Source organism: Sapajus apella, unplaced genomic scaffold, assembly GCF_009761245.1.
Source record: "Sapajus apella isolate SASKATOON/1434 unplaced genomic scaffold, GSC_monkey_1.0 scaffold150, whole genome shotgun sequence".
Classification (NCBI taxonomy): Eukaryota; Metazoa; Chordata; class Mammalia; order Primates; family Cebidae; genus Sapajus; species Sapajus apella.
In genome coordinates, this window is record NW_022437090.1 from 2394567 (window position 1) to 2422559 (window position 27993).

The window sequence follows — 27993 nt, forward strand, 5'->3', positions numbered from 1 at the left end:
CAGCCAAATTTGGGTTTCAGTCAGTGAATTTGAAGACAGATTAATACAAATTATCCAAACTGTAGCACATAGAGAATAACTATTTTTACAGAATGAACATATCCTCAGTGATTCTGAGAGAATGCCAGGTGGTGTAATGTATGTGCACTTGGAGTGTCACCAGAAGCCCGGATAGATAATGGGAAAGAAAATGTATTTGAAGAAATAATGACCATAAATTTGATGAAAAATTATCAGGGTGTATAGGGTGTATTTACGATGAATGCCAAATCTGGAAGGTTAAAGGCAGGGGTCAAATCAAGACCATGGCACAAAATGTTTCGGGTGGGGAGAAAGATGAGTGTAAAACATGAAGGCCCATCTTGCCCAAAGACCACCCCTGTTTCATTTCTCTACTCCCAATTCCTTTTAGAACAAATGGGCTTTCCTTCTCTGGGTCCATGGTGGCAGTGTGGCTTGGATTCACACCTGGCTTCAAATCTCAGCTCTGCCGCTCGTTAGTTCTAGGTCCAGGGGAAACAGCTATAGTCCCCATCCTAGGGGACTATAGGACTATTTTTTTTTTTTTTTAAGATGGTAAATGCAGAGGATTTTATTGCCAATGAAAGTAGCTCTCAGTGGGATAAGGAGCTGGAAAGGGGTTGGAGTGGAAAGGTGGTCTTCCCCCGGAGTTTGGTCATCCCTGGCCAGACTCTTCTCTGAAGTTCAGTGGAGATAATGATATCTCTTGCAGGGCAGTTCTAAATAGTATAGGATGTGCACGTTTTAAAGGGTGGTGATGGGCACATAGTAGCTAGGCCCTCAACAGATAGTAGCTTTCTTCTCCCACCAAACCAATTCTTCTTGAGGTTATCTGGTGTCATCATTCACCTACTTAGCTATAAACCAGATTAAGAAAATTACACTTTTTCCAAAGAGCATTAAGAACTATGGAAATGATAGGATCATTTTTGTGTTTTAGAATGATTGCTCCAGCCTCAGTGTGAAGAGTGGCATAAGGGCATGAGACAAGATTTGAAGAAACCAGGTTGGAGTCTCTTGCTACAGCCCACACACCTATTCATATCCTTCCCAAATAAACAGCTCTATTTTCCCTTTCCACAAAAGATCTTGATTTTCCTATTTAAGTCACAGCCTCAACTATTACCAGAAAAAAAAAAAGACAAAAAAAAAATTATCTGTGTCCCCTTTTCTCAAGGGCAGAGAGGGCACACTCTTTAATGAGTTAGAGATGGGGGCAGGACCAGGTGCTAGTCTTGTACATGGGGTCCAGTGGACAGACCTGAGAGTCCCTCTACTAATCCATTACCACCTTATTTCTAAGAGATTTTATTACCTCCCCATCAGAGAGAGACGCTCCATATGATACAGCTATGATCATATCATTCCTTTGCTGGGGAAATCTTGGTCACTAGAAAGATTCCTGCACTCCTTAGTCTGACATTTAAGGTCCTGTAGAACCTAATTTCAATCTACTAGCCTGTTTTAAATGAATACTACTACTAGGGTTGGGCATGGTGGCTCATGCCTGTAATCCCAGTACTTTGGGAGGCTGAGATGAATGGATCACCTGAGGTCAGGAGTTCGAGACTCCAGTCTACTAAAAATATAAAAATTAGCTGAGCATGGTGGCATATGCCTGTAATCCCAGCTACTCAGGAGGCTGAGGCAGGAGAATCACTTGAACCCTGCAGGCGGAGCTTGCAGTGAGCCTAGATTGTACCATTGCTGTCCAGCCTGGGCCACAGAGTAGGACTCCATCTCAAAAATACATACATACATACATACTACTTCTCACCCAACCTGTGTTGAGGCCTTGTCTCATCCCTTACTGTAACCACTCCACACCCTCCCATATATTGAATTGAGATCCTCCTCTTCCTTCAAGTCTCAGTGACTTTCCTCAGTCCTTCCTCCTCATCCCTTCTTTGGGCCTTTGTTCACTTGATAGGGTTTGTCACACTGCATTATAATTAGAGATTGAATGGATTGCCTGTCTCTGCCTGTGCTCTAAGCTTTTTGATGATAGGGACTAGTCTTGGATTACCAGGGCCTAGTCTCAGATATAAGCCCTGAATATAAATACTTGTTAGATGAATCATATTCTTCACATTGTCAATAGAAGTGGGAAAAATTCTTTGTATTTATTTATTTAATTTGCCCAGAGTTGAGTAAGAACTAATTTTTAAAGTTTAGGTTTGAATAGAGGAGCAAAAAGCCATAGAGAGGGACTTAAAGAGGAAGTCTCAAGGGAACTTCTGGAAACTTCCGTGGACTTTAGCTGCTGATGGGCCAATGCTCTTTATGGTGACAGCTCTTCTTTTGGTGTGTGTGCCTCACCAGCCTAGTTTTCTGGGTACTTGTCGGATGAGCGATACTCAGGGGCCTCAGAGAGGAGGGACGCAGGGTGCAGGTGCCAGGTGAAGGGAACTTGTGTTTACTGACCATCTAGTGGGTGCCAAGCCATGCTGAAAGGAAGAGATTTCCAAGGGAGGAAAATGGTTAGGAGATAGGAAAGTGACAGAGGAAGTATTCTATCGATGCTAGAAAGAAATAAGCTGTCAATGACTGTGTGGCATGCCATAGGAAAAACAGAAAGTGTGAAATTCCTCAGGTTCACTCCACAGTAACTCAGGAAGAGCTCATGATGCCGCTCAAGTTATTTCATAGCCCCAGATCTCATAGTTCCTGACGTGAGATTAGGCCAAGCTAGTGGCAGAGAACCACCGCTTCTAGTGTTTCCTTCACCACATTTCTATAGCAGGTGTCTGACCAGGTGACAGGGTCACATATAATGAAAATACCAAGGATCTCAAGCCAGTTGTCTTGCCTTGGCCTTAGTTTTGAATGTGGGAGACGAAAGGCTTGCCTTTTCACTAACAGCCCTCCCAGCTCTGCCATTCCTTCTGGGATGAAATTGAGCAATCCAGGCTGATCTGCTGATGCTTTACTGCTTCTCAGGAATGCTAAGAAGAGAGTCCCATTGTGGCTGCAGATTGCTTTGGGGACCTTTCATGAAGATGTCTTCATCTGGGACCTCTTTCCCACATCCATTTGTCCTACATTTTCTTTTAGGATTGAACTGGAACTGAGATCATTCTACTGTGTTAATCAACACCTGCAATGTTGTGGTCACTGCTTCATTAAAATTCCATAGATATCCTACCCACTCTAGTAGGGAAAAGCAAATTGCAAAAACGTTAGAAAAGGCAGTGACCATGAACAGACACATCTTGGAAACAGAAAATTACTAAAGGATGCCTCTTTGGCAAACTGGATGCTATACATGTGTGTGTGTATATATATATATATATATTTTTTTTTTCCTTAAGGCTTTCTTTGCCCCAGGCCAGCTGGTGAGCATATTTCTCAAGTCCTGTTAAAGCCCTACAGCTCATTCTCAGTGTGCCTGATCTCAGCCTTGAACTCGCATCCTCAGGAGGAGTTTGGTTGTCTTGGACTGGTGTTACTGGCTATTTAATCCTTTGTCATCACCATGTCCAGCTGGGAGAACTGCTGGTCCAGGGAGCTGGTTTTGAGAAGCCTGGGCTTCCACATGCAGAGATCATTCTTTCTAGAGATCCGTGGCTGACCAGTCTGGAATGGCTGTGGCTCCACTATCCTTCAGAGATACAGACACAGTGGGGCACATTTTAAGGAGGGCAGATAGTGAGTGTATCCCAGAACGTGTCCAGTGAGGAGCAGATGAAGGAGCTTGGGTTCTGCTTGGTGAAGACGAGGTCCATGGAGTTATCAGAGTTGTCTTCAAGAGGTCAGAGTGTTGGCCAATTGTAACGAGGAAGAGGGGCTAAGTTTGTCCCCTGTGACCTCAAGGGAGAGGATTAGAGTGAGGGAAGGAACATCCCAGGGGTTTGATTCAATGTAGGAGTAGCTTTCTAGCTGCCATTAGATCTGTAGAAGGGAACAGGCTACTTCAAGAGGCAGATGGTAATTTGAGCTTTGACTGAACACCTGTTTGCTGTAATATGAAAGGGGTTGTGAATATTTGCAGGGCATTGAGGCTAGATGAGAAGGAAGGTCCCTTCCAACCTTGGAATTCTGATTCTTGACCCCTCTTCGTCAATACAGACCTGGTACTCTTCAGAGAATATTCCCGGGGTCAAGGCTGAAATATAGCAGTGTGTATTAAGAACCTGGCGCTGCATTAATCACAGTGCAGAGGTACAGTGGAGTGTATACGTGCATATGAACATGTTTTAAATTAGGGAAGAGGCTGAAAAGAAAAATTAATCAAATTAAAGCACTATTAGGAATGATGTGGACAGAAGGTAATTAGTTACCATCAAATACCGAAAATATCAATCAGAGTCCAACTGCTATATGGCTTTTTTTATTAGCAGAAGCTATTTTCACATTTTGTAGTTTTCAGTCAAGAGTAGGGGTAAGGAAGGTGTCTTGGTGAATTATTAAACATGATGTAGGTTTTCAGAAAAATAAAGAGCACAGAAGATACATTGAAATGTTTACATTTTTGCCACGTGCTCATCTTTCTTGTTCCTAGCATCATAAAGCTGAAATCTGTCTTTGAATCCCCCTCTCTCCTGCTCTCCTCTTTGCTGGATAGCTGACCGGAAGAGACTTACTCCAGGCCACCAACTTGTTGTCTGGGAATGTGTGTCCGTGGCCAGGGCTTGGCCATCTCTCGTCCACTGAGGTCTACTGAGCTGCCTTTCCAGGGTTGAGCTCCAGATATTTCTGGTATCTGCATAGGTTCTACCTTCTGATCAAGGACTCACAACTGTCCACCTGTAGCCGAGGTTGAGGGTCCGTTTGTTGCCTTCGTCAGAGCTCTCATCCTGTTGTCACCCTTCTGCCTTTGTAGAGGCCAGGGAGCCAGGGAGAGGAGCACCTTGGAAATGTGTTGCACGTGGTGTGCTGTGTCTGTGCCCCTGACTCTACATGTACTTTATTGATATCCAGTAAATGTCCACTACAGAAAATGCAGCTCCAATAGAGTGCTCCATAAAATTATGTTTCCTCCCCAAGATCCTCATGAATTGCATGTCATTTATCAGGTGCCACTTAATCTCTGTAACGAATAATCCAATACCACCACACCATCCTTCAAACCTTGTGTCTGCACAGGGAGGCTCTTGATTCAGCTTGCTTGCAGGCATCCACAGTGGTCCACAGAGACCAGCTTCTGAAGTTGTGTCCAGGGAAGTGTAGCAGAAAGGACATTGGCTTTGAATTCCAGGCCTTTCTGCGTTGGAATCCAGAGTCTGTCTTGATTATATGTCTTTGGGCAAGTGACCTAACCTCTCTGAATCTCTGTTTTCTCATCCTTCAGTGGGGGCTAGTAGTGTCTTCCTTGTAGGGTTGTCACGGAATTCCACATGTACAGAGACACCCGTGTGTAGCTCGCAGCAGGCATTTGGTGGATACAAACTCCTTTATTCCTTTCCCTTAACTTCCTTTTCCTTTATACTCTTTCCTAGAAAAGGACACCCTGTTACTGGCTGTTTGTAGGGAAAATTTTATTTACCCACTGATCATAATTGTAATGTCACAGTTAAAGTTGAGGAGAAGAAAAAAGAGGAAAAAAGGTTTTGATTTTCTTATTTCATCCCACAGAGCCATCAGATCATTGTATGACCAACTGGGATGTTAGAAATAATTAAGTTCTACTCATTTTTAGATGAAAAATTAAGGCCAGAGGCGTGCTTTCACCTGCCCTTGGTATTCTTTGCAGGTTTCGGGTGACAAAGACCTGAGTGGTGATACTGAGCAGGAGATGGTGAGAAGGCCAGTATGTGAAGAAGCATTAAGCTTTTGCAAAGCTGTGGGTTCAGAAGTAGCCGTTAGAGAAGGGGTCATCTGAGTTGGGTGATAACCAGAGAGTTCTATGCTTGAGTAATGGAGACACTGGCTCTGGGATTCTGCAGGCAGAGTCCAGAGAGGCTGCTTTGAGGCTGCAGTACGGTGCGTTTCATCTGAGGGCCAGGGGGCTGGCTCTGAGGCTGTACCACAGCATGCTGTGATTCTCAGAGATCGGGGTGACCAGAGCAGCAGCTCCAACGTCGGGTGGACTGAGAGGGGGTTTAGAGGGTGTACATGCCTATGTGGGGAGGGCAGAGGTGGCGCAGGCGGGGAGCCTGAGAGAAGAGAATGGACACGAATGCTGAGTACCTCATAGATGAAACCCCCTCAATGACTGTGAATAATGTTCTCTTTACTCCTAGTTTATAGATGAGGGAAAAAGGGTTAGAGAGGACAGAGAGCTTGCCCGAGGCCACACAGGTACTAAGTGTTTGAGCACGTAAGTCTGATTGAAATGTGCCCAATTCAACACTTCTGAATCTATGTCTATAATCTAGGAATTTGGAAGAGGAAAGGGAGAGGTGAAATGGGAGCTATTTTCCTTTCTGTGTTTAACTCTTCATCCCCCCCAGCCCATATCGTCATTGAATTTACACTTTTGAAGCTTCAGTGGATGGGTTGAGTTCTCCATAAACTGGCATTCTTATTTTTAGGAATCCCTCCATTGTGAACTACATTACATCAATAAATATGCTCTGTTGAAATTTCAAAGAGTTACAGTTTAATTCAGCAGATGTTTCCCACCTGAGGAGCCTCACATGTGCAAGGTGCATGCTGTGTGAGGTGACAGAATACAGCCTCCAGGGAGGTGGGCCCCATGTTCAGAGCTCACTGCAGAGAAGGGGGTTAAGGGAAGCCAACAGTCATTCCATAGGGTAGACTATGTACATGCCTCAGTTAAGAAGGGTTGAACATACTTTGGGGTTTCAAGTAGAGATCTTTGTATCTGATTGGCATTCTAGAAAGACTTAAGGGAGAAGGTTCTGAAATGGTGCTGGGTGGATGGGCAAGGTTTCCTCAGGTGGAGACAGGGGTGTAGGAAGTGAGGTATGCACATGATCAGGAGGGAGCCGTAGGACAGAGGTTCAGCTTGGCTGAGGGTGGGGTATGGGCGTTAGAACTTCAACAACTGCCCCCATTTTATTGGTTATAAAAGTAATGCATGTTCATTAAGGAAAATATATGAAAACATATTTTTGATATTTTATTGTTTCCTTTCAGATTATCAGTCTATGTAAACTTTTTAAAACTCTTTTGACAGTTGGAATACATACTTATAGAAATTGGATTATACTGAAGAGCAAAAAGAAGAAAATAAAAATCTCCTGTAATTTTAGTCAATAAAAATAACCACTATTAACATTTTACTTATTTTCCACGAGTTCATTTTTCAGTGTATATACATTAAATCAAATATAAATAAATTCTTATGTACTTTTACATTCTTCTTTCTTCCTCCTCCTTCTTCCTCTTCCTCCTTTTTCTATTCCTCTTCCTCCTCCTCCTCCTCCACCTTCCCTTTTTCCATCTCATCATGTCTCTGTTCATTTCTCATATCTCGTCTCTCCTCTCGTCTCTCGTCTCTCGTCTCTTGCTTCTCGTCTCGCTTCTGTCTTCTGACAAGGTCTCACTCTGTTACTCAGGCTGGAGTGTGGTGGCACAATCATGGCCCACTGCAGCCTTCACTGCCCGGGCTCAAGCAGACCTCCCACTTTAGCCTCTTGAGCAGCTGGGACTACAGGTGTGTGCCGCCACACCTGGCTAATTTTAATTTTTTGAGAAATGGGGTCTCACTATGTTGCCCAGGCTGATCTTGAATTCCTGGACTCAAGTGGTCCTCCCACCCAGCCTCCCTAAGTACTGGGATCACAGATGTGATTCATTGTACCTGGACCTGCTTTTTTTTTTCTTCTTAATGTTGTATTTAGAACAGTTTTCCTTGCCACTAAATAATGTTAGAACAATGGATGTATAAAACACTGTGGGTGGAGCACCATTTATTAAATGTATTCTCTAATATGGATATTTAGGTTTGACATATTTTATCTTTATAAATAATTCTGTTAGAAATTTCTGAAAATTAATATTTACCCATTAAAAATATTTCATAAGAACTGTTTCTTCAAAGTGGAAAACATAGGGTCAAAAGATATTATTACCTTTAAGATTCTTGCATTTTACCTATTTGTGTGTGTGGTGTTTTTCTTTTTGCTGCTGCTGTTGTTTAAATTGAGATAGAGTTTTGCTCTTGTTGCCCAGGCTGGAGTACAATGACACAATTTTAGCTCACTGCAACCTCCACCTCTTGGGTTCAAGCAATTCTCCTGCCTCAGCCTCCCAAGTAGCTGGGATTACAGCATGTGCCACCACACCTGGCTAATTTTTGTATTTTTGTAGAGATGGGGTTTCACCACACTGGTCAGGCTGGTCTCAAACTCCTGACCTCAGGTGATCCACCCACCTCAGCCTCCGAAGATGCTGGGAATACAGGTGTGAGCCACCATGCCCAGCCTTATTTGTGGTTGTAATGGAGGAAAATGACAGGTTTGAAAGTGCATGAGATGGAGACCGACTGGAAAGGATGAGAAAGACTGCAGTGAGGGAGCTGAGGCAGGCGGACCTGGAGGAAGCTCCTGTCCCTCTCCAGCTGGGAAGGGAAAGGACAGAGAATTTGAGAGGCTGGAAAGCATTTCGTTTGAGTTGAAGAAGAGGGAAGCACAGAGGGGACTCCCAGCTTTTCTATGAAGGATCTAGGAAAATGGTGATGCAGTGGAAACAGAGACAGAAGATACTGTCTTGGTAGTCACCTTGGTGTTAGCTATATTGAATTTCAGGTATCAGGGAGCCTTCCAGATGGAGATCCCCAGCAAGAGTTGGAAATGCCTGCCTTTCTTAAGCTTTCTCAGGTGGTTGGTTAGGTGCTTGACATCTTGATATAAGAGTCATTTTCAGAAGGATGATGTGTGGTTTAAACTACATAGAAAAATACTGCTTTAAAAATGTAAAAAGGGCTGGGCGCAGTGGCTGACACCTATAATTCCAGCACACTGGGAGGCCAAGGCATGCGGATTGCTTGATTTCAGGAGTTTGAGACCATCCTGGCTAATATGGTGAAACCTTCTCTCTACTAAAAATACAAAATTAGCCAGGCCTGATGGCAGGTACCTGTAATCCCAGCTACTTGGGAGGCTGAGGCAGGAGAATTGCGTGAACCTGGGAGGCAGAGATTGCAGTGATCCAAGATTGTGCCAGTGCACTCCAGGCTAGGTGATAGAGCAAGACTGTCTCAAAAAAATAATAATGATGAAATAAAAGTGTAAAAAGGAAAGTGTAAAGTGTATAATTTACAGCAAGCTAAAACAGGCAAAACTAATTTGTTACCTTGAACTGTCAGCAACTGTGAAGGGTCTAGGGAAGGTGCACAGCCTCAGGGCAGAATGGCTGTGCCACTCCTACTATCCAGCCTAACTTTCTAGGATCTGGAGATTTTTGTGTATGTGGCTGTGTTCTGAGTGAAGTCTAAAAGCGGGGGAAAGAGCTGGAAGAGAGGGAGCATTTGGATAAAACGCTGAAGGAACATGCGGTGACTGCACATGTTCTAATGGGAGCCCAGCCTCCCTATTGGTTTCTACTCTGACAAGACAGACTGCTCTTTCTACCCCATCTGTTGTTGGAGGGTTTGTTATTCAGTGGTACCCTTAGTAGGCAGAGGGGGAGAGTGGGGTATTCTAGTTAACAGGGAGTAGGGTGTGAGAATGGGGTGTACCAGTTAGTAGAACTTGCCCTACCAATTTGTGTAGTGAACCCATAGGACACGTCAGATCTGGAAGACTGCCTTTCAAGAGTGCCCAAGCTGTAGTGGTCGACCTGTCAGTTATTTGTAGAAAATCACATTTTAACAGTCACAATCACAGATCTTTACCAGTCGGGTCAAAATTTGCAGTGCCGATGTGTTTTGGGAAAGGGCTTTATGAAAATTTGAACTTTCTTTAAAGTTCTTTCTGAAGATTTCATATGAGATCACAAATCTTAAGGGAAACTAAAATAATTTCCACAGTAAAAAGTCTCATAGACACAGATATTCATGAGTAAATGACAGATTAAAATTGTGAGTAAAAATGCAGGAATGTTAAGGTAATTCTAAATAAAAACAATCCAATAGGACTTTTGGAAATTCGTATCAAGTAATGATTTTGTAATGATTGTGTCAAAAATGTAAATCTAATACAGTGATAACAGCTATAATTTTGATATGTTCTTTAAGTCTCTTAGGTGCTTGAATCATGATGTAAGTTTGAATATTTTTTTCCCTCGATTTAAAACTTTATTCCTGCAGAATGTAGATGTCCTTCAGAAGTTCCTAGGGGAGGTGATGGTGGTAGTGACAGATAAATTCTTTGCATTTTTGACTTCCAAAGGCTAGTTTTCAGATCACTCTCATCAATATCACCTTAGGATAAAATATATTTTAAGGAACAATTTAGATATATTCTATAAAAGATACCTTTTATGCTCCAGGCCAGGTCCTCTAGGGTTTACCTGTTTCTTGCTATAGCCACTGCTGCAGCAGCGAACCCTGTGAACTCTAATCACCTAATCACCTTCATGTCGGTACAACTTGAAAGTGCTTCTTGCCTCTTGCCTTCTTCCCAAGGTGACACATTCATATGTGTACAACTGTGAAAATGACCCCATAAACTCAGATTATAAGAATATGAATCATGCGAAGAAGGGAGGCAACAATGTGAAGAAATGAAATATAAATTCACTCATGAAGTTAATTTTTTAAAACTGAAAAACATTTTAAAATGTGTGTTTAGGATATTCAAAGAGGTTGATGAAGAAGTAACAAGAAAGTATGACAAAAAATAGGCAAAATAAAACAAAAGAACTAAATATAAAACTTGGAATAAAAAAAAGCTATTGAAATAATTCCGTACATGGAACTCTTAGATTGAACCCAGTTGATGAGGGACTTAGTTCATAGTCCTAGTGAATAGTTCTGATGCAACCAGAGCAGGGAAAAGAAGAATGTATCTATCAATTAATCAGCAGTTAAATGACACAAAGGATAAGTTGAGATGTCCCAACTGATATGTAAAAGAATTTCCAGAGAAATAGAATGGCAAGAATAGTGGAGAGGCAATATTTGAGAATATAATAGCTGAAGACTTTTTAGAAAAGAATATGTGAATTATATCAAAAATATGTTTTAAGTCCTAAGCAAGATAAATAAAAATTAATGATATCTAGATTTACAATAATTAAACCCCAGAATATTAAGAATAGTGAAAAAATATTAATAACTACAGAAAGAAAAGACATTGCCTACAGAGAAATTACTATCAGACTGACAGCAGACTATGAGTGCCAATGATCATGAGAAGACAATGGAGTAACATCTTCAAAATATTGATGAAATTTATACCCAGCTAAACTTTCATTCAATAGTATAGACCAGAAGGAACATTTCAGATATAAAAAGACTTAAGAGATTTATAACTCATAGACAGTTACCATAAAATCTTTTAAAAGATATATTTGAGTAAGATGAAGAGTTAATATAAAGGAAGGACATGAAGTATAAGAAACAGTAATGAGTTAAAAAATGATTAAAATGTTGATTCCTGAAGTAATTGTAAAAAAGTAACCATTTGTGTGTGTTAGAAGAAAATAAAAAAGACAAATCTTTACACTGTGGTAATAAGATACAGATTGTTCAGTGCTGAGGGGTCTTGAGTTTGGGAGAAGGTTAGAAAAACTAACTTCAGACTTGGTTAGGAAAACATGATAGCGAAGTGGGTGTGTAACAGTTGTAAGGGTAAACACTAGAAGAACAAAATTTTTTTTTCTTTTTGCCTCCAAATTGGCCAAGGGTCAAGGGCAGTCAGAAAGGACTAACAGAAGATAGAAAACAAGGGAAAGAAATAAAAGGAGGAGGATGGTAAGTAGAAAACACAAAATGAGGTTATAGAAAGAAGTTTAAATAGATAGCCAGAGTAAATATATTAAAATGACTAATTAAAGGAAGAGATTATCAAATTGGCTATGAACTAAAATCCTGTTCTATGCTGCTTATATATTTTTTAAAAAATGGGCCTAAAATAAAGACACATGGAAAGGTTAAAAGTGAAGACTGGAAAAAGATATGCATGGTAAATATATACAAAAAAAGATAATGTGGGGATCTTAATATTAGAAAAAATTTGAGAACAAAAGGCTTTAATAGCACTAAAAAATACTAAACAATAAAAGGAATAATACCAAGAAGATAAACAATAATAGACTCATATATGTTAATAGCATAGGCTAAACTGTTTGAAAGAACAGTTCTAAAAGAGACAGCACTAAAAGAGAAATTGGAAAATTCACAATCGTAGAAGGAAATTTTAATTAAATCTGTAAGAATCAGATGGCTCAATTTGCCAAAAAAATCAAACAGATATAAATGATTTAAATAACAAATTGATAAGCTTGTATATAAATGCCTGTAAAATCCTGTACCTAAGAAAGAGAGAGAAATTTTATACTTTTCAAGTACACATGAAATATTTGCAAAAATTCACCAGGTTGTAGGTGACAAAATAAGTCTGAACAAATTTCAAAATAATTAGGACCACATTCTCTAAAACAGTGCAATAAAATTGGAAATAAAATTGAAAAGGTAGTATAACAGGCCATATGTTTGAAAACAGAAGTGCATACTTTTAAGTAATTTATGGGTTAAGAAGGAAATGAAATGGAAATTACATTAGAAGTGAATGGCAATGAACGTACTGCATATCTATACCTGAGATGTATCTAGAGCAAACCTTAGAGGTTAATGTGTAGCCTTATATACATGTATTAGAAAAGAACACTTGAAAATAAATAAGCTAATAATTCATATCAAGAAGGTAGGAAACGAACAGACTAAAAAGTAAACTGCAAAACAGGATAACAGTAAGAACAGAAATAGAAAATGAAAAGATGATAAAGAGGATCAGTGAAACCCCAGGTTTGTTCTGCAATGAAAACCTCTCAAAACAGAAAGAGAAATAAAAATATGAATAAATGACAATGATTCAAAGCATCCCCTAATTCCCGTCTTCCTTCTCTCCAAAGTCTAGGGACTTCAGGAAATTTTATTGTAACTTCAAGGAACAAATAATTTTTTTTTCTAATGCAGTGTTACATACGGGAGAAAATAAAGAAGAAAGGCTAGTCAGTCCATTTTCTGAGGCCAGTATAACCTTGATACCAACTCTGAACAAGGACAGTACAAGAAAATAAAATTATAAAGTTTCTTTATGAACATAAATGACAAAACCTGAAATAAAATAGCACAGGTAGTTCAGTGTTAAAATGCATTATGAGTAGGTAAGACTTATTGAAAGATGGTTTAGAAAAATCTATTGATATAATATGCTACCTTAAGAGATTAAAGGAGGGAGACCATATGATCATCTCAGAAGAAAGCATGCATTGTTAATATTCAAAACTCATGCATGATAAAAAGCTTTTCAAACTAAGAATGGAAGAAGACTTTCTCAACCTGATAAAGGATATCTTCCAAAAACCTACTCAATCTCTTACTTATTGGATCCTTCTCAGTAATATTAAGATGAGACAGGGATCCTCAGCATTGTCATTATTCAGCATTGTATGGAAGGTCTTAGGCCAATGCAATACAATGTGATAAAGGCAGGAGAATAAGAATTGGAGAGGGAGATATAAAATCATTTGTAAAAAATATAACTTTCTTATAGGAAATCAATGAGAAGCTGGAGTCAAACCATTGGAACTAAGAGAATTCTCTACACTTGCTGGCTGTATGGAAGGCATCATAAAATCAGGGTGTTTTTATACACCAGCACTAAGCAATAAAAAAGGTGAATAGAAAAAACAGTATTTATAACAGGACCACAAATCACGAGTACATAGAACTATGTGTAATACAAACATTTAAGATCTTTTTTTTTTTTTTTTTTTTCCTGTGGAGTCTCATTCTGTCACTCAGGCTGGAGTGCAGTGGTACAATCTTGGCTCACTGCAACCTCTGCCTCCTGAGTTCAAGGGATTCTCCTGCCTCAGCCTCCTGAGTAGTGGAGACTACAGGTGCACACCACCACACATAGCTAATTTTTGTATTTTTAGTAGAGATGGGGTTTCACTATGTTGGCTAGGCTGGTCTTGAACTCCTGACCTCAGGTGAGAGATCAGGATGCTAAGATTACAGGCGTGAGGCACCACTCCTAGCCAAATGTTTAAGATCTTTGTGGAGAAAATGATAACATGGCATTGAAGGACATCCAAGAAGACTTGAATAAATGGAGAGCTACGTTATTGTTTTCATGGTAGTAAAATGCTATGTGCGTTTATGCCTTGCATAAGTCCTTATTCTACCACATGTTAACTAACCCTCTAGCTGAAAATGCAAACACTAACTGGGGGATTTTATTTGTAAGGGCTCTAGAATAAAATTCTAGTTATTCATATTAGCATCACCTGTTACTTAATATTCTGAACTAGTTAGTGCAGCTTCTCATTGAGTTGTGGTTGGTCCCACAACTAGGTTGAGTTTTTCTCCTCTGCTAAGAGAAAACAATACCGAATTTCTCTTCCTTGTGGCATTTGTATTATAAAAACCTGCTGTGGGGTGGAGCACAAGATTCTTGTCCACTGAACTTCTGCCAGTTAAGATGGTGTTGGGTTAGGTTACATCTGCATACTGTCCCGGGAAAATCACTTTTCTAGAGATGGCCTTCCAAGTGGTTTTAAGATTTATTTTTGATTGAAGTGTTTAGGTCAATTATGTATGTTGACTAAATTTACAAATAAACTTGTTTGTCAAAAAAAAAATTACTAATATAACAAAATATTTTCAAATTCATCTGTAAGTCCAGTGTAATTCTAATTAAAATTTTTAAAGGATATTTTATGGAATTTGCCAAGCTGATATTAAAGCTGAATAGTAATAGGCCAAGAACAGCAAAGAAAATTTGGAAGAAGTACAAGGTAAGAAGACTTACTCTACTAGGTATTTTGACTCATCACTAGCCTGATTACAACCCCGTGATCTTTTCCTAGAAATCTGCTCCATCTACACTGTTCTCCACTTAAGCCAGTAATCTTTGAGGCAACCATAACTCTCTCTCAAACCCTGCATCAAATCTGCCAGGAAATCCTTTTGGCTCTGTCTTCAAAATACATCTAGAATCTAATCATGACCCAGGACTTCCTCTGCTATCACTTGGTCTAAACCATCATTATCTCTTACCTAGAATTCAGCCATAGTTTCTTAACCATTCATTGCATCTGTGCTTGGTTCACTCTAGTCTATTCTCAATCAAAGACAGCCAGAGTGATCTTGTAAAGCGTAAGTTTTGTCATGTCCTCTCCTGCTCAAACTCCACTGTGGCTATGCATTTTATTCAGAGTAAAATCCAAAGTCCCTAGTGATCCCACAAGGCCCTACATGATCTGATCCCTCTCCTGCTCCTTCCTCCTTGTTTACTCCAGTCAAGCCGCATTGGCTTCCTTCCTGCTCCTTACAAATAGCAGGAACATTCTTGTTGCCTCTGTAGGACTGCTCTCTGCCCCTTGCCTGGGATATCCAAATGGGTGACTGCCTCACTGCCTTCATGGCTTTGTTTGCAGTTACTTTCCCTTTGAGGCTCACCCTATTTAAAATTGTGCCCTCCCAGCCCTCCTGATTTCTCTGACCTGCTCTGCTTTTCTATTTTTTATAGCCCTTTTTACCTTCAAACTGTGTCATCTACCTATTATTTTTAATCCTTTTCCCACTAGAGTATACACACTAAACAGGGTAGGATCATGTTTGCTTTGTTCACTCATTTATCCTATGTGCTTAGAGCACTCCCTGGCATATCGTAGACCCTGAATAAATATTTGTTGAATAAATGATGAAAAATAGTTTAGTGTTGGTGCAGGAATAGACGAATGGAACATAACATAACAACCAGAAATGGGACTACTTACAATGATGTCATATAAAGGTAACATTAGAGATAAGTCGGAGAAATAATGGATTACTTAATAACAATTTATTTTGGATACTTGGTTATCAATATAGAAAATAATAAATTGATTCCCCACCTCACACCCTACACAAAAATTATTTCCATATGGATTTATAACCTAAAATTAAGAGTAATTTTAAAGTCAGTAACTTTAAAGCTTCCGAAAATATAGAATATTATCTTTATAATCTATATGGATAGACTTCTTATACAAGATACAAAAAACACAAATGATAAAGGAAAAGATAGGTATTTAACCACATTAATATTTAAAGCATCTGTATGACAGTAGACATCCTAAGTGAAGGTAAAAGCAAATCAGATGGGAGATAATATCTATAAACACATACTGGCCAAAAATAGTATCCAAAACATAAAAATTGCAACAAATCACGAAAAATATAAGAACCCAACAGAATAATGGACAAAGGCACTTTACAAACGAGAGAACATGAGTGTCCCATATACCATATGAAGAGATGCTCGACCTCACTGGCGATTAGCTAAGTATATAACAAATCACAAGGAAATATCATTTTAAGCCCATCCAATTGGCAAATATTTATATGCCTTCTAACACCAAATGCTTGCAAGGCTGTGGCACGGCAGAGATCCTCCTCCATTGCTTATAGGACAATCACACCTTGCAAACTCTTTTTGCCTCCTTGTCCCTGTAGCAAGGAGCCCAGAGCGCCCAGGCAATAACTGTATCATATAACTCAATGGACTCTTGCTATACTCCCTGATGAAAGTGTACTGTTTTGGGAACCAGGACCTCTAACTCTACAGAGCCAAGAATTGTGGGGATAGGAACTACAAAGTGTCCTGATGGGTCCCTGAGATGGTAAATGAAGGCAATCCTCTTTCTCTCCTTTGATTTCCAAACACACGTATTAAACTTTGACGCAGTGTGTCCCTACCTTTGGAGTCTTTGATTTGGTGTCCTGGAGTCCAGCACACACCTGCACAGAGTTTGTTCTCTGAACAGATGCTGTGGCTGTGCCTTGAGGCCATTCCAATGCTTTGTCAGGATGGCAGTTCCTGGCGATGTGCAATGTAATAAAACAGGTGGAAACTGGCTGTGGGCTTGCTGCTGCATCTTCCTTGCTGCAACGTGAGTCGCTTGGTCTGATGGATGTTATTTATGGAACAGAAGCTGGCCAAGACCCTGAAGGCAGGAAAGTCAAACCCATGCTGGGAATACATGTGCGTGAGTGTAAGAACACATCACTGGCCCCTTCATCATGGAAGGAGCCCGGTGTGATCCTTTGCCACCTTGTGGTAGGTTGGTCCTCTCGAGGAATGGTGCTACATAAGGCATTTGGTGACAATCTCTGTTGCTGGCCATTTGGACAACTGGTGGTGGAAGTAGGTAGGTGGGCCTTGGGGAGCGGGCATTCATGCTGTTGGGCCATGTGTAACCTGTCTCTGTCATTGTGGCCACTTCGTTTCTGCATCCATCACGCAGGTACTAGGGTGCCCAGTGAAGAGGCTGGCTGGCATCCCCTGGCCGGGCCCCTTTCCATGCTTTATGGATGAGTGCCTCTTTCATGGTAGGTGCCCTCTAGCTGGCATTAACATGCGGTGCAAAGGTCTCCATGCAGCACACTCACTCCTACATGTCCACGTGTGTCCCTCTACCCCAGATTTCCTAATTCCTGATTTTCCAGTCTTTGTGTTTCTGGCCTCTGGCTAGGTAGCCAAGCCACCTGCTGCTGCCCTTGAGTCCACAGCTGTCCTGAACTTGGGCTCTTCTTTCCTTTCTGAAGGAAACAGTTGGGAGGATTTTCTCTTACTCCTGTCTTTCCTGTGGCACTCTCGAGTGAGGCTGCAATGTGGCTGCTATACGTTTCCAGTGTGCACCAATATAATGAGCCAACGATTCAACCCCCACTCCTCTGCCAAATCAGCCTTTCTGTTGGCCCCCAGCTGGTTGTACTGGACCACCACACAGCCATAGGTGTGAAGTGAGGGAGGGAGTTGGTACAGCCAGCGGGTGCTAGGGGAGTCTGGCTCCCTATTCATGCAGCCTGCATGTGCCCTCTGGTCCTGCTTATGTGTGATTTTTTATGTACAACTTCCTTTATCATGATAGACTGTGGCTGCAGCCTCTTAACCTTATAATCTGGTAGGTCTGATGGAACTTATCTTTTGATGTGAAATTTCAGCCTCATAACCCCTGGTGTTCCGTGGCTGTGCACTCTGCAGTGAGCTTCACTAGTACCCGTGTCATGGTCTTGAAGTGCCTTTTCCCATTAAACTAGGCTTCTTGGTGCAATGGCTGATTCTGGGACTGGGTTAGGAAATGTACAAGGTTGGCCTGGGACGTTGTGTCAAACCAGAGAGAAAGCAAACTACGAGACAACTGAGGACACGGAGCCAATTTGAAGAGGGTCTCACTGGCCAAAGATATGACCACTGGAGCTTACACAAGAGCAGTGATCAGTGATTGAAACAATCAAATATGTTTAAATGAGTAAGTTTGTAATGCTGTTTACAAAACTCTTCGGTTATCCTCCAGGAATGCAGTGGAAAATAAATAAAAATCAAACAAACAAAAAAACCCCTTTGTTAGCCTGGAACGTGGTAAGTACATCCTCTTGAAGACACTTTGTAAATGGATTGATGAAGCATTTATCTTCCCTGTCTTTTATGAATTGTACCACTGAGTAACAAAGTAGTAGCTGAGGGGAAGCTTTTCATTATAAGGTATGAAAACAAAGTAATAGAATTAGAAGATCGCTATTTTGCAACTCTCCAGGAATTAACACATCTAGGCATTGAGCATCCATTGTTGCTAACTAGACCTAAAAGAGACAACTAGGCATTCTGTGCTTTCTAATGAAAGACCATCCATAGCCCCACCTGTAATCTTGCCATAGGATCAAGTCTGAGTCTGATGAAACCTCTAGATCCAACTGTTGTCTTGCAGAAAGTTGTCCTCTGAGGATGGAGGCATGAATTGAATTGTGCCTTGAGAACGCAGTCCTCAGAATCCACATTGTGGGAAGCTGAACAAGTCAATTAGACCGTGATCTACAAGGGATAAGGTCAAAGGAAAAGAACAGAGACAATGTGTTGATTAAACGAACTTAAAGATGGCTGGGTGCGGTGGTTCACGCCTGTAATCCCAGCATTTGGGAGGCTGAGGTGAGCAGATCACCTGAGGTCAGGAGTTTGAGACGAGCCTGACCAACATGGCAAAACCCTGTTTCTACTAAAAACATAAATATTAGCTGGGCGTGATGGCACACACTTGTAATCCTAGCTACTAGGGAGGCTGAGGCAGGAGAATTGCTTGAACCCGGGAGGTGGAGGTTGCAGTGAGCCAACATTGCACCACTGAACTCCAGCCTGGGTGACAGAGGGAGACTCTGTCTCAAACAAAACAAAGCAAAACGAAACAAAAAAAGCCACCAAAACTTAAAGACATATTAAATTTTTAAAAAATGAACAAGACTGTAATGTCAGGAGTGAACCCTTAGATGATAACAGTGTAAGAAACATAGAAAGTGATTACTGCGAAAGTCAGATAATGGTTCCTTTTTGGGCTATGGGGTGTCTGTTGTGGTTGGAGCGTGGCATACAGAGGTATATCTAGGGTGGATGGCAAACTTCTAATTCTTGACCCGGGTGGTGGTTATAAGGGTGTTTGTCTAATAAGAGTGCCTTGAAATATATGTTTGTTTTGTGTGTTCTTTTGGTATCAGTTTTGTTTTATAACAGAAGGCTAAAAAAGTATTTTTGAGAAAATCATGCATACTATATTTTATTTGCTGATATGCTGATTACCAGATTATTAAAATAGGGTAATTTTGCTATAAATAAGCCTGTTTTCTTTGTTTAAATGCACACACACATTTTCACACTTGCACCTTCAAAGCCACTTAGTAGAGTGTTTAGGTTGAACCTGCAGCCACTAGACGAAGTGTTGCTTTGTGGAGTTTTATCCTCCTAACAACCTGTGTCTTAAGTCACGTTCGTCTCCAGAAATGTGAACGTCGATTGTATTCCAGTCCCTGAGACATTGTTTCAGCCACACGTGGCACCTCATTCATCGTCTTTCTCATGGGGTCCTTTCTTGATCCTTGTTAAGCATTAAAAGGGGATTAAGTATCTCTCTACTTGCAGCTAATGTTTTGCTTTGTTTGGCCAAGAACATTTTAAGTTTCAAAAACCTGGGGCCATTGGAGTGGGATTGTGGGCAAAGGTCAGGGCAGGCTGGCTACCAAAATGCCCTGTCATGGACCTTGTGCGTAGATGGTTGAAGGATTCTGGTGCTCTCTGGTGTCATCGCTGTTAGTCATTGTGCAGCACAGAAATATTTTACTCAACAAACTCTGCAGACTCCTGAACTTCAGAAGTGGGCTGCCATCAGCCTGGCGCTCTGCACAGATCCTGGGTGCCCTTGTGGTCATTTATGTGCAGTAAAGCTGCTCCACTCACCTACAGCTTTTCCTTCTCCAGAGAATACCTGTCATCATCCCCTCATCCCAGGGAATGCAACGACGGAAAATTAATAGTGAATCATTTTGCCGGAGACCTGTGGATACTTAATTTTTATAGACACTCAGTAAATAATTATTTATATTCACTTGTTGCAGCAAACAATTCACTTATAAACGGGAAAAATGGTATTGCAGGGTGTAACTCAATGCATATGCTTATGTTATTTCTTTGAATTTTTTGCTTTCCTTTACAAATGTACTTTTCATTTTTAAAGTAATAGGAATCTATTATAGAAAAATTTGAAGAATGCAAAAACTTCCTAAATTGTCACCACTTTAATACAGTCATGGTTATAGTATATTTAGTATATTTCCTTCCAGTCTAATTTTGGTGTGAAATTTTTAATAGTTATAATAAAAATGCATATAATTGTGTTTTTTTTTAATTTAGCCTTAGATCATTATGATCTAATCACAAACATATTTCCATGTTGCAATATTGTCACAACAGTAATTTTTTACTGCATTAAATTTTATTATTTGGCCTTATATTTTTATGTTAACCTATTTTTGATTAACACATTTTAGCAAATAGAATATTGTCATATAATGTATAACTTTATTCAAATTGCTTTTTGTGTTTTGTTGCTTTGAATTTTTAGAGTAGAATATTAAAGAGTGCCGAGAATTTCAGTAAACTTCTAATTTATCTTTTAGCTCTGTCATCAAATCTAGTAAATCGAGTAAGTGTAGGAGTGAGAGGTGTATAGTGTATGTTAATTTACAGCTGTTGTTCCACCCAGGATCTCAGTTATATGTAACTTCATAAAGCCATATAAAATTTGAGTGAGGCAGTAATCTTTTTTACACCTAGAAATGGGCACAGAATACCAGTTGTACTGGACAGTTTAGAAACTTATGGTAGGAAATGAAGGTTTTTACTTGGAGCCCAAGAAAGTGCAAGGCAACATTGTCAATGTGTTTGAGTGTGTGTGTGTTCCTGGGAGATGGTTTGTGATTTTCATCAGATGTTCAAAGAGATCCTGTGACTGCTGGTATAGACACAATGTTTGCTAGTCAAATGGAATGCTGCTTTTACGAGTTTATTTGTTTGTCGTTGTCATTCTTTCCCTGCCTCCCCTCTACACCTTTCTCTTACATTCATTATGTTCAGAAAGAAAACTCAGAAAAACATACTTTTGGGTAAGCAGTGATTTATCACATGCAAGTTTATAGTGATTAAAAAAATTAAAAAATTAAACATTTATGTGACATTGTTAATTGGAAATATGCATAACTTTATGTGATTTTGGAAGTTTTCCCATTAAAATGAGTAACCTCTTGCTATACTTCTTTGTTAAAATATTTAAAAAAAATACATGACCAGGGAGTGGATCACTCAGTAGATTTTTTATTATTTCAACTTATGAATTGAATGTGGAAATAGGAAAATAGTTACCCCTTTACCATGTTGTTTGGAAATGTGTAGATTTACTAACTCCATTAAATTTGAGGACTTCTAAGTTTTTGCACAGCTAAAGCAAAGAGATATTCTATGCAAATAACTGTAAATAAAATTATTTACTGATGTTAAGAACTCTCCTTTAAAAGATAAAATCTTGGTCATTTTTGGTTATCAAATGACAGGAGCAACTCTGTTTTCTTCATCTAACAGGTATCGTATGTGCAATGACCACTTTGTTTTGAATAATCAGTATCTTTCCTTTTTTTTTTTTAAGGAATGGGCTGTTTCTGGGGAGCTGAAAGGAAATTCTGGGTCTTGAAAGGAGTATATTCAACTCAAGTTGGTTTTGCAGGAGGCTATACTTCAAATCCTACTTATAAAGAAGTCTGCTCAGGTAGGAAGAATTTACTTTGTTATATTACTAGGAGAAACAAGGGAGGGCTTGTTCTACTGTTGGTTGACAGGTGCCTTAAAATGGCAATATGTTTTTTCAGAAGTGTTTCTTCAGTCTTTATTGTTTTTGTAATATACTTGTGGGCCTCTCACTTTATATGTTTAGAAGATGCTACTCTTCCTGTGAAATATGTAATTTAGCTTTTTCTGTGGAATAACCACTCTAAAACATGGTGGCTTAAAACAGTCATTTTATTAGCTTGTGATTCTGATGATTAGCAGTTGAGGCTGGGCTCAGCTTCATGGTTCTTCTGCTAGCCACTTGGATTTGCTCATGTGACTAAGGTCAACCTCTGGGTTGCCTGGGGGCTAGTTGGCCTCAGCTGCTTTACTCATAGGTCTGGCAATTAGCACTGGCTCCTGGTTAGTGCTGTCAGCTGGGGTAACGGGGAAGATGGACTATGTGTATTTCTTCAGCACACTGGCCTGAGCTAATTCACATGGTGCTGGATGCAAAGAACCTAAGAGCAGCAAGAAAGGACAAGCCCCATTCTCTGTGTTAAATTCACTTTTATACCATTGGCCAAAGCAAGTCATATGATCTAGGCTAGATTCAATATGAGACAGCTCCCAAAAGTTAATGATATAGGGAGGTATGAAGAATCAGGACCTTTATTGTAACAATCTACCACATGAGACAAACATGTCATATACTAGTGTATTTTCTGGAAGGAAAAACACTGAAAGCCCTGCCGTAATGCAGGGATCAGCAAACTATGACTCATAGGCCAAATCCCACTTGCCACCTATCTATATAAATAAATTTTTGTTGAAATACAGCTGTGCTTATCATTATTATTATTATTATTATTGAGTATTATCTATGAGTGTGTATGCCACAGTAACAGAGTTGAGTGCTTGCAACCAATTATATGGTCTGCAAAACCTAAAATATTTACTATTGGGTGCTTTACAGGAAAAAAATTTGCTGACCTCTACTCTAGGCTAACAGGGTAGGTAGATGCCCTCATGGAAAATTCTTTCTTGAATACCAAATTAACTGTCTGGATTTGTTTCTGACCTTCAAGGATTTCCTTTACTTTCCTGCCAGCTCAGATAGCACTTGAAATGTTTTTCTAAAAAAATTATATTCACCATCTTAAGAGGTCTTAATAGGGAGGGAGTATCTGTATATAGTCCACCATGTTGATGGAAGTGGGGTATAAAAAATATGTAAACAGTTCTATCTTTCAAAAACAAAGGCTTAAATAGGTGTGGTTTTCGGAGGATGCTCTCGGCCCTCTGAGGACATGGTGAATGATGGAGGGGAAAAGTTGGAGTGTGGGAGCTTGGTGAATAATGAGCATATTGATGTGTTTGCTACAATATTAATTCTATTTTGAAATACAATTTGAGCTGTACAACAATGAAAATATTATAAAAATGTGCATATTCTTGTTTTTCTTGTCTCTAGAGAAGGATTGAAATATTCTGATTGGTATGGAGAATGGTGTAATGAACAAATATTTTAATGGTAATCTGTTTTTTTAACTCCTGTTTCGAAATTAAATGCTGTGCAGAGCTATAAATAGACTCAAATGAATCCTGGAGATCACCCAGGTGTATCCTCTCAAGTCTTAGGAATGGAAATGAATAGATTCTTTCCTGTAATTCTAGGCATGACTTAATGGCCTAAAAGAAAAAGGTTGCTAAGAAAATCCCCAAATATCTACTGCTTATACCTATTTTCCTCAACCAGTAAAATGTTAACAATCAATTAGAATATTGTGATTCCTTGTTTGCTTGAACCCTTTTCAGTTCAGCTCTTTGCCTTAGTAACAACATGATAATTGCCATGTGTTAAGCTCATGTTGTATGCAAGACACTCTAATAAGTACTTTTTCTGTCTTTGCTTTTCTTGAAGCAGTTCCATGAAGTATGTCAGTTTCTGTCTTTTACAGAGGGAATGTTGAGGCTCAGAGAGGATAAATAACTTACCCAAGGTCATACCTAGCAGAAATCCCTACCTCCTTAACTCTCAGCTTGAAGTCTATGTCATTGACTATGATGTAAGGCTCCCAGCCATCATTATATCCAGCCATTCTCCATTTATCTCTTTGCACTCCTTCCACTAAGTCACAAATTCTCTTTCATATCTATCCCTCTGCTATATTTTTTACTATTTGGTGTGCTTTTAAATTATTAAGGAGAATGCCAAGGAAACCCTTTTGTCTTTCTCGTGTTTAGAAGGAAAAAGGGCCAAACCAGTTAACGCAAACAGCTGGTATGTTAGAGGCTTGTAGCTGTGGCGAAGTACAGAAACCATGGATTTTGGTAAAGAACTCGATTTGACATGAGCACTACCTGCTAAGTTAACAGTAGCATTGGGAAGCATGGTTGTCATGGAAACTTGTTCCTGATTGGAAAGAGATAGTTATAGGGTCTTACCCAGACACAGAAGGCGAGATGATTTCTTTCCCTAGGCTTTTTTTTTTTTTGTTCTGATCATAAAAGGGAAAAACAAAAAGGCAGAGAGGAGCTATGATGGAAAGGTCCCTCTGGCACATAAGTGGTAGAGACTTCAGATCCCTGGGAATAACAGGGAAGGAGAACAAATAAGGTCCCTAGCTAGAGTAATTATGGTAACCAGCTAATTAAAGATTTTTGACCAAGGAGAGGGGTGGGGGAGACAGAAAGCAGGTTACACTGGCGGGCCTCCCCTCTGAAGCCTCTGGTGCTCAAAGCATTGCTGAACAAGTCAGCCCTGGAGGGGTCTGACTTGAAAGAAGAAGAAGAAGAAGAAAAAAAAACCCAAGGCCCTGGTAAGATGCATAGTAATTGCTGAGGTTCAGTGTGGGAGAAATACTAGTCTGTACTCTAGTATTTGCGTTAATTTCAAAATTGCTTTCTCTTGGGCTTGCAATTAAATTTGTAAAACTTTGATCACAATCTGTGAATATTTTGTAAAGGTTTTTACTTTTATTTTGTCAAGAAAGGAAACATAGGGACTTGGATTGTGTGCAAATTCCTTCTCTCACAAAGCATTACACTTGAGCCTAAGGTACCATGTGGTTTCTTGGGGCAGGTACCATAAATATGGGAGGAGGGGTTATCAGCATCTGCAGGGCCAGCTTTACCTTGGCGCTCCGTGCAACCTCTCATGTGAGCTTCAGAGCTTCCACAAGCATTGTCTCGGCACACAGGTGGATGAACACAGGCCAAGGAACCATCGGCTCACATTTGTTACCCCTGCTGTGCCATTGGGTCTGCACAGCCTTAACGGGGGAGGAGTGAGCCAGAGAGTGTAGATGTGCTTGCAGTAGCAGTGTGTGTCCAGAGAGAGGGTGTAGATTTGTGTCTGAATGGTATTTCCCTGTGGAAACTGATAGGGCAGGGACTCTGAACCCCAAACTGGAGTTGTGACTAGGCGTGTAGAAAAGATAACATGGCTTCTCATAGTAGCTGAGAGAGGAGGTGTCCCCGGCGTGGGCTCACTAATGGGGCTGTTTGTGGTAGGCAATCTCCATTGCTTGGTGCCACTTGCACCTCACATGTGTAGGGAATACAAGGAGACAGTCTCTTAAGAATTTGGAATAAAGTTACCCATTGGGAATGGCAGTATAAAATCAGCCTGTACTGAATCAGAGCCGAGATAGACAGTCGCTTGGAAGAGAGATTGGTATCCATGTCTGTAGGATTTCAGAGTAACATAATGGAATGCCCTGACTATGTAAAAGGAACATAGGGGCTCAGTGGGAGTTTGGTGAGCCAGGACAGCCCAGGAGAGGGGAGGTCCTGGCCACTGTCTCGGATGTTCTGGGCCAACCCACAGAGCCTGACACCATGGCACTTTTAAGTTGTATCCCTAACCTTGTGTTCTGATCCATACTCTGTAAAACTTTCTAATCTTCTGTCCTCCTGTGGGGATTATTTACAGAAAGAAAATGCAGTGAAATCGGGTTGGTCAGGCAGACAGTTCTAACTCTCAGTTTGAATTCAATAAAATGCCACTCTGAGATATATATCTCAGGTTCATTAAGCATTGAACCAATAGTGCACAGGCTGAGAAACTTTGCTCTCCCAGATGTTTTAGGCCTGAATTCTTACCCCTCTGAAAGCCACCCACCACCAGCTTCTGCACTAGGCACCCAGGCTTGGCTGGGATGCAGGGTAGCGTCTCTCATGGCCAGCGGACCTCTGATGGGCCACTGTTCTGATTCATTTCTGATCTGTCTCTCAGAGATGTGCTGAGAAGTAATTCATGTTTTAGTGGCCAGTGTTCTGTACCTAAAATGATGTCCAGAGATTCACCCATCCATTTGTGTTTCAGACTCAGCATCTGGCTGGCACTAGAGAACCCAGAACCTGGTCTGGAATAGCCATGAGGAGCCTCACTTAGAGGTGGGCTCTCTTGAACAAATTAAATATGCCACTTATTGGAAAGGTACCATATGCAAGGCATTGTACCAGGTCCTAGGGAAAGGTTGGTTGTGATGTGAAGAATACTAGTTCCTGTCTTCCAGAATTTTCTCTGCAGTGAGATGAAAGCTTGATCTTTCACATTTGTTTTAAGGAGTTAGGCTGACATTGGTTTTCTCTTTACACATGCACACAAACACACTCCCTCAAACAGTTGTTATGCAAACCAGCTGATTAACTGGCCTGCTGTTGCTTTACTACATTGATTTTAGAAGTAATTGAGCTATTCAGATTCCTGAATACTCTGATAGAGAATTATTCTTACATTTTATAATAACAACTGTACAGATGAAAATATGAAAAGACATTCTGCAATGGATAAGCATTCTGGGTTAATTTCAGTGCATTAGCCTAATATACAAATACCCCATTTCTGGCAAGAAAACCCAGGATGTTCATTCACTGGGTAATATCTTTTCATATTTTGCTTACAGATGTTCAGAACAATTCCATGTTTATTAGTCTATTCAAAAGCTTTTAGAAATCTGCACAGCCAAGTGGCACTGATACCAGAAGCATGAAAGGCGCTGCACAACTTTTCCTCGTCAGTAAGATCTACACAAGCACCATGGGAAATCTGAGGCCCAGACACTTGTTTATCAACAGAATAGTCCGGTGAATTTTCAGGCCGGCTGTTCAGCAGAGGTCCCGAGGAGGAGCCCAGGTGTGGGAAGAGCGGAGTATGGAAGTCCTCGTGTGACTCTCCAGGGTGGGGATACAACCAACTACATGGTCTGCAAAACCTAAATTATTTCCTGTTGGGAGCTTACGTGTCATGCCCTGAGCCCGTTTCCTCTCTTGTGAAATGGAGCAGTGCTGCTTTGTGAAGCCAGTCGAGTTGTGGTCGGATTCTTATTTGAAAATAAAATTGTTTCAAATCTGAGTATTCTGTAAAATCTAGGATATACACTTTCTGCTGCCCTAGCTTTTGGGCACGTTAAAGATGAACACCATGGATTGTGAAGCATAGCTTGGCAGGGCCTGGGCCAGCCTGAGCAAGTGTGCCTGGCACAGCACGCGGAACCTGTTCTCTTCTTCGTCTGTGTTCTTAGGAGGTGAGGTCATGTCACCCGCTTTTCCAAATGCATGTGATTATTTCCTTCATGCTTGAGAGCTCTAACTAAGCATGGAATAGTAATTTCCCCACTAATGTAAAACAAGTCAGTGTACTTTTTTTTTTTTTAAGTTCGACTTAATTTCTGAAGTGTTTGGGTGGAAGCTCATGTCTCTGTATCTTACATGAGATGAATGATCCCATTCTTCTTCAAAGTAGGGATGATTTCTGTTATTAGCAGATTTTATCAAGCAATGTAAAACTCATTCTAAATTCCTTGCAGACTGCATT

The 27993-nt window shown here is 40.3% G+C and overlaps 1 protein-coding gene across 6 annotated transcripts in view; it reads left to right on the forward strand.

Annotated features, from left to right (window-relative positions):
* MSRA (methionine sulfoxide reductase A) overlaps positions 1 to 27993 on the forward strand; it is a 370749-nt gene that overhangs the window by 168054 nt on the left and 174702 nt on the right. For 5 of the 6 annotated variants that reach the window (XM_032265429.1, XM_032265428.1, XM_032265431.1 and 2 more), the window contains one exon: positions 22051 to 22170. The exons of the other annotated variant lie outside the window; for it this stretch is intronic. In XM_032265429.1, the coding sequence (XP_032121320.1) occupies positions 22051 to 22170 (120 nt within the window). The remainder of the gene's footprint in view (positions 1 to 22050; positions 22171 to 27993) is intronic. 6 annotated transcript variants of the gene reach the window in all.